The sequence below is a fragment of the Kryptolebias marmoratus genome, linkage group LG13 (genome assembly GCF_001649575.2).
Source record: "Kryptolebias marmoratus isolate JLee-2015 linkage group LG13, ASM164957v2, whole genome shotgun sequence".
NCBI classification, from domain to species: domain Eukaryota; kingdom Metazoa; phylum Chordata; class Actinopteri; order Cyprinodontiformes; family Rivulidae; genus Kryptolebias; species Kryptolebias marmoratus.
The window spans coordinates 13,211,333-13,225,878 of record NC_051442.1 but is presented as its reverse complement, the minus strand read 5'-3'; the positions used below and the strand labels follow the sequence as shown (position 1 = coordinate 13,225,878).

Here is a 14,546-nt window from a genome sequence, read left to right as displayed (position 1 = left end):
TAACATTATCTGATCATGATATATGCAAAAAAATAGGAGTAACACCCATACAGTTGTGGTATTCAGGATTATGTCTATGTCATCCCTGTCATCTGGTACGACATCTTCGACCAGGCGAGGTAAGGTGGGAACCACAGGAGGTGGAGTTATTAATGCAGCCTTCTTTGCCTTAAAAAGAAAGCTGTAAATAACAGGAACAGTTACTATCCCAGCTGTAGTCTGTTAAAATACTACTCTCTGTTTCATGGTTGCGTACCCTTTCTTCTTGCTTTTCTCCGTGGAGGCGTCCTTCTCGTTCTCTCCATTTTTGGCAGCGGAAGCCTCTTTAGGCACCGAGGGCTCCTTCTTCTCCTCCTCCTGCTCTTTGCGCGAAGCTGACTTCTTGAGTATTTCGAAGTCCGAGTTGGGGTCCACCTCCAGAAGCTCGTCCTCGGGAACGGTCAGAGCCCGAGTCAGGAGCGTCGTCCCCGCTGGGAGTTTGAAGGTCTCGTGAAACTCTATTGGGATGCTGAGCCTGAAGAACAGCAGGTCTGTGTTGGCGTTCTGGGACCCAAAAGTCTTGTGGGTCACTTTAAGACAAGGGGGCGTGTCCACTGTCCCATCGACACGTGAAATCTAGATAATGAGCAAAAGAAAAATGAAGTTGTGATCTAGAAAAAAAAAAAACTTATTCAGAATTCAAAGGCGCTTTTAAGAGAAAACTATAACAAGTGAAGCTAAATACCTCAATATGAGGATGATCAGTGGGCACAATGTTGAACTGAGGGAGGCTTTTACTGAACCACATTGTGATGTCTCTTTTCATGTTGATAGCAAACGGCTCAAATCCCTCCTGCAGGCCGCAGATGGTAAAGTAACGAAGACTGCTGACGTTCTGACCCAGGTTGATTCTGCCAACTTGAGACAGACCCAGACTGCACACAGGGATGAAGCCTAGGAAAGTTTGATACATGCACGAACGTGACTGTACATTAAAATTTCAAACCTGAAAATGCTCCGACTTGGAACTGCACATACCCTCTCCTATCTCGATATCCTTAAAGGCCATTTCTGAGCCTGAGTCACTGATCAGCATTTCCCCGTTGAGCGTAAACATGATGTTCATTTCTGTGAGGTCGATCATGCAGCCCACCACGTCACCAGACTGCCACTGACGGCCAAATGGCTCCGTCCCGACATGCCAACGTTGGGCCTTGGAAAAGGCGATAATGCGTTTAGCATTACTGAGACTTCATTGTCTTTCACAAGCATAAAAAAAAAAAAAAAAAACTAGGCGCGTCTCCCACCTTGAAGCCGTTGAAGACGTAAGCCAGCTCATCAGCTCCAAGCTCGGTGTCTGCACGGACGCTTGGCCTGGCCCATCCCACTCTCATCTCCCCCACCGTCACGGCCTCAAACTCAAAGTACCACTTCCCCTGAGTGACAGCGTAAGACTTCTCAGCTCTGAACACTCTGATTTTATTTTCACGAGAGCTGCCTGTTCCATCCCCACCTGCAAAAAAGAAAAAATCCCAAAACGAACCCAATGAACACTTAAAAAGACGGGGTTGGGTTCGGATTATCCTATAAAACATTTGTAGTTGTATTAAGAAAAATAAATACAGTACAAACTCACTACTCTCTTGGTCGGGTGGCTCTATGTTGTAACCGTATCCGATGAGAGTGCGAACTGCTGCGCAAACTGTGTCTCTGTTGGTCTTTTTAGTCTTTTCGTCCAGCAGGTTGTAAGGAACCAGTCGGGGATTGCGCTTGTTCATTATATCCTACACAAATAAATGATAACACACAAAACAAAACACACGTGTAAACTGCTCCAACATTATGGTTATTTTTGGCATCACAGCACCAGAGAATGAATAAAAAAGGAGGTACCTGCACAATACTGTACGTCCAGCCCTGGCGAACCCGATCTCTTGCCCACACGTTGTGTCCATTTTCGGCCAGTCTCTCGACCAGAGTGTTCTGATTAGGAGTCAGCTTGACGTGATTCAGGTCCAGAGGTGCTGGCTTGTACCCATTAGGCTGCATGTAACTAACAAACACACACTTTTTTGCTGCTTAGAGGTCGTTACAGTGTACGACAAAGTGAAACGGTCTCACAAAATGAACAGAAATAAGGGATTGTGTTGCAGCTCACGTTTTGGGGAGTTTGGTCCTTTTCAGATTTTCCTCTGCTTTCTCATCTCCCATTCCAACGTGACAGCCAAGAGCCAGCAGAGTCCTTCCAACGAAAGACAAAACATTAGAAGAACAAAATATATATATATATATCAAAGCTGATGATCAAGTGAAGACTGACGTACTTCAATGTCTCTCCAGACATCGCTAGATTGTAGTTTTTCTCAGGCTCAGGCAAACTCTGGAAATCCACCAGGCAGGGGTGGAGCTTCTTGTTATCATCGCGAAACTTGTGCCAAAACAGAGCACAAATATTCTGTTAAACAAACTGTTAGCATACACACCTATATTTTCTATTAAAAAAAAAAAAATCCCTTAACTGATCCATATGTCCACCCTTGTTCAATGCGGGTAACGGCCCATAACTCGTGACTGTTTTCTGCCAGTTTCTCTCGAATTCGCTCCAAATGAGGAGGAAGAACAATCTGAAATCGTGAATAAATGAGTCCTTAAGATGAGGATAAACGTTGGTGGAAATCAAAAGTTTCTGATACAATTTTACCTGCTTTAATGGATAATCGGTAAATGTTAAAAACTGCATTGACACATCTTTGTTTCAATCAACAGATCACAAGCTAGATTACATCTGACTAAGAGCAGAACTGTTTTGGCCTTTTTTAGAGCAGATGGAGCAGGGTTTTACCTGTATGGTGTCCACAGGGCATGGCGTGAATGCCGTATGTGAAAGGGATTGGGTTGGACCCAGCAGATTGCGGACGTCATTAAAGTCGTGTTTATACTCCTTGATGAACTCGATCCGCAGGCGGTCCCTGGGCAGCACCGCCTCGTAGCATGGCGCATAACCAGGAGGAGGAAGAAACTTGAAATCGCCGTGACGGCCTCCGAGGAGAAATCGCAACCTCGAATTGAGACAAAAATTCAAGGTTGTTGGGATTTTTTCGCAAGAAAATCCTCAAGAATAATGAAACGAATAGTTCAAATCTTTTGGAGGGTGGTTCTGTGGAAAGGTTAGGAACAATTAGTATCTTACCTGTTATAGCTCTATTTTTTATTTATACAGGTAATCTTATTGAGACACAGGGTCTCATTCTGAAGAGCCCTTTTTTAAGACAGCAGGAATCCACTTTGGTCTAAACACCTCTTTGTGTAGTCAGATTTAAACCCTTTTACCTCAAACTGAGGTTGCTCAAAGAACCATCTTCAGCTTGTTATCTATTAATTGTCTATAACCTTTCCACAGAACCCTGCTTTAAACGATCCGATCTACTGCTTTAAGGTCCTACTTCACGCCTGCAGAGAAGCTGACAACTGGAAAGAAGAGGCCGTCCAGGTTGAAGTTCTCGAACATCCCCTGAACAGGATGTCCGTTGATGCGGAAGGAGATGCTCGGCACGCTTAAATCCAAACAGCAGCTGACCACGTCCTCTGCTGCCAGCGTGTGTTGACTGAAAGAAGCAACGTGGCGCGGGACACGTCCTGCCAATATTTAAGAGGAAGTTCAAGCTTTTCTGCACAAACGAAATCTTTACTGATGTAGGGTTGAGTTCCTGTAAAAAGATACATTTATATAAAATGCTGCTTTACCTGACCAAAGGAAGAGCCCGTCAAAACCGTAGGAGTAGAGGTCATCGCCGACCCCGTTACCCCCCCAGCCTTCCCCACCCCCGGGGTAAGGGCTATAGCCCTCCGTCAGAGCCCAGCCCACACGCAGGTGATACGGCTGAGCGGTAAGAAACGGCTCCACGTGGTCCACCATCACCTCGAAGTACCACTTCTTATACTGAGTGGATCCCTCGCAGGTTCCGAGGAAAATGTTGGGTCTCATGCTGACGAAGAGAAGATGTTTAAATAAGAAAAACCTCTGCAATTTTAGAGAAAAAAAAAAGAACCCACCTGGTCACATAGTTGATAATATTGGTTTGAAGCAGGAGGTCTCGACCAGGAAGCAGATTCTCTGTGATGAGATTCTGATTGGACCTCACAGCCACCCCGTTACACACACACAGGGAGCACAGGACATCCAAAACCTAACAGGAAAGGGTCGGCACATCTCCATGAGGCTTATGTTCAACTTTTGTGCAATCCTTCCATCTCATCGTCGGGTTAAGCAAACAGCTTTGTGTATTATTCACCTTGTGGTTGCGTCCATGCTTGTCCAGAAGAGAAATGATTGATTTGATGTGATTCTCCTGGATGATATTCAACACCTCTGGACTCTCAATCAGAACACAATACAGAACCTCCAGGATTCCTAAAATACAAATGGCAGCATACAGCGTAGATATTTACACTTTGATGACACATGAGCTTTAAATAAGCTGATAGTTCAGCAAAATAATATGTAGAGAACAACAAGAATATACATTATCTCTATAAAATGTATGATTTCAGAGGCTTATGCTTCTCAGCCAGTCAAATTAATGTTGGCTTTTGAACAAAAACAAACCCAAAGCAAACCGTACCTGACGACGCTTCCAGTCGATCCAGTTTACTGACCAGCCAGTCGAGGTTGTCGCAGAACAGAGCGCAGTTAGCCCGATTTCCTCTGATCAAAGAGGCTTCACGAGGAAAGAGAAGCAGAAGAGATGAGTGATGCAGCACGTTAAAAAAAAAAAAAAAAAANAATGTTGATACCACACACACCTGCTCTTTGTTGTGTATCTATCAATATTTAATGAGTGAAGGAAAAAAAAAAAAAAAAAAAAAAAAAATGCTCCACAATAAAGCAGATGAAACAAAAATCACAAACCTAATAACTCGTACAGTAAGTTTACTATCTCCTTCCACGACTCTGCAGCTTCTTCCCCCGCATACTCTGAAAAGTGGGCGGCGGTGTTGTACACGTTGAGCCGATCAATGCAGTTCAGAACAAGCGTGATCATTCCCTATAACAAGACACTTTTAAAGAATACTGATTTAATAAAAAGGAAAATCAAAAGTCTCATCACGCTGACCAACCTCCTCCTGGAACAGGTTCTGCCTGTTCTTGAGAGAGCGAAGCTTGAACTGTTTGTCCTCGTGTTCCAGCTCCTCCTCAGGCGGTCGGAAGTAAAAAATCAGATCCTGCAGCGAGAGCACCACCGTGTCCATAGGCAGAGACGGAGGATTGGCGGATTTGTTTTTCCCACTCAACGCGTCCAGACCTCTGGAGACATGGAAAGCACGTTGAGGACAAAAAGAAAATGAGCTGTACAGGAAAAAAAACAGTCTAATATCTGGGACTTAATGGAAATCTACTTGATGAACTGGTTGAAGAGGCCTGTTGTGCTGTAAATCATTCTGGCTGCCTGAGACTCTTCGGTTTGAGAACGAGCAACTGTGAGCGCATCATCCATGTGACCTTCTTTATGGAGTATGGCCTAAAACAAAACAAAAGTCACTCTTAAATCAACATATATATCCAACACTCATACATACATACAGCAGATACTTTACCAGATGTTGTTCATTGGAAGGAAATATTTTGCTCTGTTCTTAATTAGAGACTGGTTAATTAATGAGTCGAACAATAAATCAGGTGATATATGCCATTTTATAAATGATCGGCAACTGGCCTTGCCTGAGCATATTTAACAGACCAGCACGCAGGTGTATCTATTGGCAGGATAGTGCTTTTGTTGACATGTGAAACGTGACATTAGGCCACTGCGTCAAACAAACAGCTTCAGGCAGACCTTAGAGGACAGTCAGCAAGGAATCAGTCAATTTCTGTGCCAACTTTAAGAAAAGCAATGCTGCTTATTTTTCAGAGGCATTCATATTTAATTGGTTATTTATTAAATGTTGTTTTAGAGAAAAAGTTAGGTAACTAGAAGTACCTTTTAACCAGGATTCACAGCGAGTCTTCAATCGGCTGCAGCTCAGTTAGGAGGAGATTTTGACCAGCGCTGGGTCCCAAAGCTAAATTACTACAAACCTTTGTACCTAAAAGCTCAAACACTATCAGTTCTGTTTTTGGCATGAGGCTGTGTGTGATCTGTATTGTATATTAGCTATCGGCTGCCCTGATTTCCAAAGATTAGGATCAGCCATAGAACAATCTGTATCGGTCAATCTCTAATCTTAATTAATTCTGTGTACCTTTCTTTTCAGAGGACCGAGACGTGCAGACTTGGCATCAACAGCAGCGTATGTGAGCCACAGACCGGACGAAACGTGCTGAACAAAGCACATGGACTCTCCATACTTTATCTCAGGTGTGCCCATGCCTTCCACGTCTCGCTTCTGGGTCACTTCAATTTTTTCCTGCAGAATGAAAAAAAAGTATGTTTTTAAATTAGTGCTTTTTAGAATATCTTTACTCAAAGCTGGCACAGTTGACCTTCCACAACGGAGACCTTAGAAATTCTGAAGCAGAAGGCCGACATCTTGGAATTGGCTTTTTCTGGGTCCACGAGCAGAAGTCCTTTCTCCTCGTCGAGGAACAGGTACCTCCCTGTTGTGATGTGGCGTATCCGGAAAGACTGGCCCCATTTAATGTGACCTCCGCTCCACCTGCCCAAAAAAACGGGATAAAAGCAAAAAGGCAATCAGCTAATTTCAGAATCATTAAAAGTGAGGAAGAAGTGAGACACTCACGCAATCCGTAGTGGCTCGAGTCTCCACAAGGATCGAGCGTGACTGCACACGGCACCGCCTTCATAATGACCAACTCTGGAAAGAGAAGAACAACGGGTCTCTGGGTATTTTACACCGACAATTTACAAAATATGTTTGATTAAATCCCCAGTTCTGAGCACTTTATATTTAGTTGATGTGTTTATTACGCTTCAGTTGGATTTAATCAGTGGTGCCAAATTTGTTTGAGCTAATAATACATTGAGAAAACAATTCTAAGGATAAGTACAAATCTTACTCTGTTTTCTTTACAAAAGTCAAGTTTCAAGCTTGGAAACGCTTTAGAGACAGTCACTACACCACCATAAAACACGAGAGAAAATCAGAGGCAACAATCTAACAACATAACAGAAAATTACAACGTGGCAAACCAAATTAAAGCTAAAACAACCGAGTCCGATCAGTACAAAGCTGATTAATTTGTAATTGCACGCGCCGCAATAAGAAAGACGCCAGTCACCTGCGCTGGTCGTCCCCTTGATCAGCTCCTGGAATCGCCAAACACTCGTCCATGTGACCATGAAACAGTCTGAGCACGTATCCTCCAGTCAGGAAACCTAGAGAACAACAGTAACGCTGAAACAGAACTGAAAGCTTTGCTGGAAAAAGGCAGACAACCAAAACACGGACCTTCAGCGAGCTCACACCCAGACATCACGGGGGTCATGGTCCACAGTGTCTGCATGAAAGACGCGTCTACCATCAAGTCACCGCTTGCATAGGACAGGTGCTGAACAGAGCAAAGGTGGGGAAATCAGTAAGATTAAACGGGCAACAGAGCTTTTGTTTTATGATGCGTTTAGAAGCGTAACGATCACCAGGTATCGCTCCGAGGACGCACTGACAAGAATGAGGTCATCTCCCACCCTGACTTTTTCCCCCTCGGACCTCTGCTTGGATGCTGGATGTATGGTCCACCAGCAGGCCTCACCTATGATGGGCAAACATTAGGAATGAACATGTGTACGATGGTGTGTGTGTGTGAGTAAGAGCCTAACCCGTGGAGTCTTCCTGCAAGCCCACATCAAAGGCCAGTTTGTCCGTCAGCGAGCGGGATGTCGTCAGACAGCTCAAATACTGCGGCGTGAAGACAAGGCACCACAAATTAGGATGAAGAGTTTCGCACGACGGCACACTGCAGGTGCAGCTGCGAGCAGAGACGCTTATGGGCGGGGTTGTTGATGCGCTCACCATGTTGGAGTGAGTGTGCTTCAGGAGAATGGCGTGTCCGTACAGCAGGGTTCGGCTGCCTCCGCCTTGCGATGACTAAAGAATCGGGTAAACGTTTGAAAACGGGACTCCATGCATAAAATGACTGTCAGCCTAAAAGCAACAACCACTCCTTTACATGTGACGTGTACATATAAATGGAAACAAAAAGAAATCAAAGCAAATGAGCAAAATGGTTGTGTACGGTGTTCAAAAAATATAATATTTTAACAAGTTTTTCATGCTCGTGGCCTGTATTGACACAGCTACCCACTGAATAAACAACCAGAAATAAATCAGACTGAGAAAACACTTTTGATTATTTAAACATTTTCTAAAATAGGTTAGAGCTAGTGTTTCCCTAAGATGATACACATCAATCCATACGTTGCTTTAATGACAACACAAGTTAGGTTATTAAAAAAAACTCTCGTAAAGATGGTGCAGGGAAAATTCAAGGGACAGAAGACAAGACTCACCCATTTGTCCAAATCGACTGCCTTCATTAGACAAGTTCCCATAAGTAAAGAACAGAAAAGGTTGTTTTACTTGTTTTGTGAAGATACATTGTGCTGCTTTGTTAAATAGCAGGTAGACATCGTTTAAATGGTGTTACAGTGTAATTTAACTGAGGCTCACCTCGTCCACAGAGGAGTTGGACAGCATCTCCTGCAGTGCTCGCACAGACAGAGACTGCTCCAAAATGAAGCAGCAGATTGCGAGATCTGGAGGGACATTCTGAGAGACGTGGCAGCCAGTAAAACCCAGCGAACGCATGGTTTATAAACAACAACAAACTATTAAATACAGAGTCCGTTCTGGTACCTGAGCGTTTGAGGTGGTTTCCAGGAAGCACAGCCGATTCCCGAACCCTTCGCACGACAGACACAGCTTGATCTGCTCTTTGAGGATGGACGCTGTGCACTGCAGCACCACCTGATCGTCCTGCAAACAGGAAGGCCGAGGAGAAGAACGCGCGTGAGGACTTCACACTCGATAAAACCCTCCGGAAGAGTCGGACAGAAACCTGACATCAGATTAGCCTCAGGCAAAGGAATATAAGTAAAAATCTACCAACTCAATGTTTAAAAGCACATATATTGTGTAGTTAAAAGTTCACATTTTTGCTTGAATCATTGTTTTTTTCCTAATGCAGAAAAACCCAGTTCAAACTAAATAAAATCTATTATTTATTGTTTTTTAACCTGATAATATTAAACTGCAAACAGGCCTTTTTGTCAATAAACCATAAAACTTAGTATCATTTATTTTAATTACAGATATTAATGACTTCTCCTTGTACTCAACAAACAGTCGACAATGTCGATTTCACATTTTCTGAGTGAAAGCATTCACACTGACCCATACCCTAACATGTTTGTGAGGGGTGACATTAAAACCAAACAATCTATCTCACCACATAAATTGACTTTTAAACCAAATGGATCCTATAGCATAAAGAACTTGGGACACCATCCAACTAAAATGCCCAGTAAAAGTCACTGTGCACAGCTTCCAAAGCCTCTAATCTGCCCACTTCTGTGGCTCCGAGACCCCCACTAAGCCCTCTATTTCAGGATGCTGCACCTGCTGTTCACACAAACACACACACACACACACACTCCTCCTCTCTGGAAAAGCAAAAAATATTTAGACTTTGACAGTCATGAGTAGCTTGTGGGATAAAATCTAATACACATTTTCCTAATGAACGGCGTTAGTTAATCTGTTTATTCTCAGGGCTTTTAAATGTGTTAATTGTTGTTTCAGCTGCTTTACTTCAGAGCCTAACACTGGAAGTTTTAGATACTAGATAACATCTGATGGAAACACAGATGATCAGCAACAAGGCTGAGCATTTCTCTCTTTGACCTGAAGCAAACCAAAAAGTCTCAAAAGTCTCAAACAATCCACATTTGGAATTAACAATATATAAAATTCCCTTCTCACCCTCCGCGGGTGGTCTTGTTTCATCCTCTGAGCTCTGGTCCTCTACCAGAGGGCTGGGAGCTTGAGGGTTCTGCGCAGTATCTTGGCTGTGCCTAGAACTGCACATTTCTGGACTGAGATGTCTGATGTTGTTCCTGGGATCTGTTGTAGCCACTGCTCCAGTTTGGGGGTGACTGCCCCTAGGGCCCCGATGACCACAGGCACCACTGTGGTCTTTACCTTCTAGGCCTTTTCCAGTTCCTCTCTGAGGCCCTGGTATTTCTCCAGTTTCTCGTGCTCCTTTTTCTTATATATATATATATATATATATATATATATATATATATATATTTTATTTTTTTATTTTTTTTTTTTGTTAAGATGAAGAGTCAGGAAGAGGATAAACCAGCAGAGGAGCTAATTTCTGCTGTTCCTGTTCTGAGTCACTTGGGCGGAGTGACATCTTCTTTAAGTCACGATGGAACGGTTTTAAATGAAGATTTAAATTAAATCGAGCTGCATTAATTGTTCATTTCAAGAATGCAGCTAGTGTGGTGGCCCCAGCGCAGTGATAAGTTCACACTGCAAGAACTTGTTAAACAAAAGATAACTTCCTGTTGCCAACAGTCTATTAAAATGTTTTTTTTTCCCCCTTTAAGATGGGAGTATTGGGTTCCTTCCTTTAAAGTAGAAAGCACTTTTCCTCTTTTAATCATGTTGGATCTATTATTATGTCTATGTTTATGTCTGAGAGTACATATAAAGTTAATTGGTTGGTTCATCCTGAAGTCTCCTAACTCGTTTCCCTTTATGCGGGACCTGAATTTACAGAATAAACACCATGTTATATCGAAGCACTTTAAAAATGACCCAATCACACGATAAACATAAATAAATAAACAAGAAGAGTCATTTTAATTTTTTTTTTAGAGAGGAAGTCAGCTCCACGCTGGCTTCACTTTCAGACTGAGAGGCGCAGCGACGAGATGTTTGTCATTCCAACAATCACCGTTTCTTGTGGCAGCTGTGTCTGCATAACTTCGCCAACTGCACGTTTAAAAAAAAAAAAAAAGAATTTAATTAGCTCGACTTCCTAACTGCAGCGGCGCAAAGACTCGGCTGACAAAACCCCACCGTGTAAGAAAGTACAGTTGAAATGGTCGGATATCTCCATCTCGGAATAGACAGTTGTAAATCGATGAGTGGCAGTACATCGGGGCGACATGCTCCCTCACAGACTGAAGTAAGCAGGTGCTGAAACACGCGAAGCTTTGAACCTGCTAATCCTCACACAGTAAATATAGAAACCCAGCTGAGATGAAGGCGAGCAGCAGCCGACTGACAGTAACTTAATGAGACATTGTCGACATGCTTCATGTACTCCCGTGCTTCGAGCCAAGGCGCGTCTGAAAGCACATTTGGACTTCAGCGCGTCGACGCGTCCACACAACGAGCACTTATTTCTGTAAGCCAAGTGGTGGACTGCCGTCACACTGCACAAACTTTAGTAAATAAAAAGAAGAAGAAGAAAAAAAAACAAAAAACGCAGTCCCTTGGCTGGACGGTCAAGAGTCTGGCTCGGGCTGCAACGCAAAGGCTAAAGTTCCCAGGTTTTAAAAAAAGCTCGAGTGACACAATGCTGCCAATGCGCGCGCGGCAGCATCAACACCGACCTTCCAAATAAAGAATGTTACATTATCGTCGCCGGCTCGCGGCACCACAATGTCCTTCAACAGGCACAGGTGTCGCAGGAAGAAAGCCGACACTCCGGAATGCGGCAGCAAAAAATAAACCCGGTGTCTTACACACAATCGTTTCAAAAAGAAAGTGCCCCGAAACTTTGTGAAGCTAAACATCTATTAGACCTGAAAACCAAAACAAGCTCAAACCAATCGAAGCAGCGAAATTAGTCCATTATTTTTAAATGACTGATCAAAAATTGAATGTCTAGAAATGTGCAAATCATGTCAGCAACTATAAATACAGCATCAGCCTGCAGACTGATAAGAGAAATCCACATTTTTATACTATAATCCTGATAAATACAGCTAAGTTCAGTTATCTAGCTTATCATTCAGCCGACAGGTTTATAGTTCTCCATTTGTTTCAGTTTACTTTTCTACATGGGACTGCCTCTGCACACCTTAATCAAACATAAACCAGAGCTGTTGTTGTGAAGCTGCTGTTAGATTGCTGTCTTCTTCAGCCACAGGCGCCATGTTTTGCTTTGTGCTGAAAAGTGATTAAAACCTACAGAAATCTATTTTGATAATCCCAAACTGGATTAACCCTCCTGTGGCCTTCGGGTCAGTTTGACCCGAAGGTTACAAGAGCTTCTCTGCCTCTCTTCAGGAGGGGTTAAAGGTAAACATGTTGTTGTCCTGACATTTGGTATGTCCGTGTGTTCACTGTTACCTGGTGCCAGGGACTTTCTTCTCGCTGACAAAACAGCAATACATCCCACGCACGTTGGGATAAAAATAGGGAAACAATGCCGACCACCTGCCTTTGTCGATCTGCTGCTCAGTCGAAGTAAAGAAAGTTACCCTAAAGCTTGAAATTGTTGGTTTTTTTATTATTATATGTAAAAGACCTACAACTCTCCCCTGTGGATTCGATAAGAAATACTCAGAATAAACTTCAAGAACAGTCAAAGAACATCACCTACCGTGCGCAGGAACTGGATCTCCTCCTCTCCATCGGCGCCTTCCGCCATTCCTCCCCCGCTGAAGTGTTAGGGGCAAGCAAACCTCGAGAGAAACGGGAAACGGTTTTGCTCCCGGTTCTGCGACTCCAAGGATCGGTTTGCTGTCCAAAAGGACAACGTGTGACACCCGACCCCTGCCGTGCCCTGCACTGCCTGCTGAGTTTTGAGGTGCGGGGACCGAGCGGTCATTATTCACAGCTGTTCAAAACAGCACCATAAAGAGGTGGAGCAAGCTGCAAAGACGAAGCATTTCAGATCCTCACATCGTCTCATTCCGGGTCAAACGCTAACAGAGACACTGGTTTGCACCGCTGTGACGTCAGAAATCATTTTATTAACGCAAGAATGTTAATGAACTGTTAAAAAGGAGTACATTATAGAATCAAGATCAGTTTAGAGTGATTTCTCTGTTGCAAACAAAAGCTCTAAGAGACTGAATCGATACTTTTTATGATTTTTTTCGGGATGTAAAATGTTGAAACTGATCAGCACTTGTTCTGTTTATGATGACTGCTGCAAAGACTGAATTACTTTAAAGTCTAACAACTTTCGATGCCTTTGTTGAAGCTTTTCTAATCCGCAAACCTTTACTCTGTGTGTGTTATAATTAAAATTAAATAAAACACATTAACTGTTGTCTGTCTTCCAAATAGTTTCAAGCATTTCAACGTCCTTAAATAAATGTCTACTACAGTTCTGTTCACCCTTGCTATAAAAGGTAAATTTGTTTTCTTCTTCTTCTTCTTGTTTTATGGGGGTTGGCAAACAACTTCAGGTACATTACGGCCACCTTCCAGATTGGAGAATGGACCAGATTATACTTTCTATATTCTTCCCAAAGTACCCGTCCTTCTTAAAAAAACTAAAAATGCTACTAAAACTATATCCCCAGATAATCTTTGAAATAATTCTCTAATAACTAATTTACTTTTATTCCTTTTCAAATTTCTAATTAACACTAAGTATCCTCTCTTTCATGAGCATACTTATTACATTCTAAAAATTAATGCTGTACTGTTTCTTTTTGTCCACAATAATCACAACCTGCAGCATGTATTGGTGAATTTGATCATCAGCATCTGGCTGCCTTAAACCACCCTCATTTATAAGGAAGCAGTATAAGTGACTTTAGTATAAAAAATATAATACCGTAAAACATGAAATGTGTTGTTAATCACATTTTAACTAATTTTAGGAGAACTTTATGAAGTCCTGACACAAAACATTGACCTCAAAAGGGTGTATTTCCTTTTTGCACCGACTGTAACTAACATTAAAACGCTTTGCCAGCTTGTGAACACAACTTAATTATCTCATTAACCAATAATTACTCGCACCTGACCAAATCTACAGCTTAATTATTCAATTAATGGGAAACCTCGTTGGATGGTGTCAGGTTACATTTTAAAAAATTTGATTAATAAATAATAATTTATCAGTTTTTTTTTCAGATTTCTCCTTTTTTCCGTGTTGTTTATATGTATCAATAATGCTAAAACAGTAAATTGCACCGTGTGACAGTAAGACTTACACCTTTCCTGTTGCTTCACCACAGCTCCTCCTTCGTCATGCTTACTGCAAAGTGTAAAAATATTGAAAATATTTAGAGAATTACAGAAAACATGTCCGTAAAGTCATAGAAAATGTCACCGCAGTGAAGTTAGTTTCAAGTTGGTTATTCGATATTCGAACTCCACGGAGTTAGCGGCGTCTGGCTCATGGCTGCCCCGAAACAGGAGCGCTGATGTCGGCCAGCCGTTCTCTGCCGGCCCCTCCTCTCACGCGCGGTGGTTCACTTAGGGACCGTCAATAAATTTTCCTAACCCTTCGCTCCTGAAAAACAAATATTAATATATTTCTTGTCGTTTCACCAACTGGTACAAAACCTTTGGTAAATCATGCTACGAAATTATATAAATGAGGCACAATCTATTTTATCCCATTT

At 42.5% G+C, this 14,546-nt stretch overlaps 1 protein-coding gene across 7 annotated transcripts in view; it reads right to left on the bottom strand.

The window, feature by feature from the left end:
* The window catches only part of LOC108236972 (ryanodine receptor 1), a 47,144-nt gene extending 33,585 nt beyond the window's left edge, over window positions 1–13,559 (bottom strand). For 4 of the 7 annotated variants that reach the window (XM_017418089.3, XM_017418092.3, XM_017418088.3 and 1 more), the window contains exons 1-31: window positions 12,563–13,559; window positions 8,791–8,910; window positions 8,605–8,703; window positions 8,445–8,465; window positions 7,948–8,022; window positions 7,755–7,833; window positions 7,575–7,687; window positions 7,387–7,486; window positions 7,217–7,313; window positions 6,718–6,792; window positions 6,477–6,633; window positions 6,220–6,384; window positions 5,377–5,498; window positions 5,098–5,284; window positions 4,889–5,024; window positions 4,602–4,697; window positions 4,272–4,390; window positions 4,033–4,166; window positions 3,724–3,965; window positions 3,423–3,615; window positions 2,822–3,038; window positions 2,499–2,603; window positions 2,304–2,407; window positions 2,138–2,221; window positions 1,873–2,032; window positions 1,616–1,763; window positions 1,287–1,492; window positions 1,018–1,192; window positions 725–933; window positions 257–615; window positions 52–181 (exon numbers count right to left, since the gene is read on the bottom strand). In XM_017418089.3, the coding sequence (XP_017273578.1) occupies window positions 52–181; window positions 257–615; window positions 725–933; window positions 1,018–1,192; window positions 1,287–1,492; window positions 1,616–1,763; window positions 1,873–2,032; window positions 2,138–2,221; window positions 2,304–2,407; window positions 2,499–2,603; window positions 2,822–3,038; window positions 3,423–3,615; window positions 3,724–3,965; window positions 4,033–4,166; window positions 4,272–4,390; window positions 4,602–4,697; window positions 4,889–5,024; window positions 5,098–5,284; window positions 5,377–5,498; window positions 6,220–6,384; window positions 6,477–6,633; window positions 6,718–6,792; window positions 7,217–7,313; window positions 7,387–7,486; window positions 7,575–7,687; window positions 7,755–7,833; window positions 7,948–8,022; window positions 8,445–8,465; window positions 8,605–8,703; window positions 8,791–8,910; window positions 12,563–12,610 (4,275 nt within the window). In that variant the 5' untranslated portion in view covers window positions 12,611–13,559. The remainder of the gene's footprint in view (window positions 1–51; window positions 182–256; window positions 616–724; window positions 934–1,017; window positions 1,193–1,286; window positions 1,493–1,615; window positions 1,764–1,872; window positions 2,033–2,137; window positions 2,222–2,303; window positions 2,408–2,498; window positions 2,604–2,821; window positions 3,039–3,422; window positions 3,616–3,723; window positions 3,966–4,032; window positions 4,167–4,271; window positions 4,391–4,601; window positions 4,698–4,888; window positions 5,025–5,097; window positions 5,285–5,376; window positions 5,499–6,219; window positions 6,385–6,476; window positions 6,634–6,717; window positions 6,793–7,216; window positions 7,314–7,386; window positions 7,487–7,574; window positions 7,688–7,754; window positions 7,834–7,947; window positions 8,023–8,444; window positions 8,466–8,604; window positions 8,704–8,790; window positions 8,911–12,562) is intronic. The other 3 variants (XM_017418095.3, XM_017418090.3, XM_017418087.3) reach the window with 2 other exon arrangements.
* Between the last annotated feature and the right edge of the window lie 987 nt (window positions 13,560–14,546).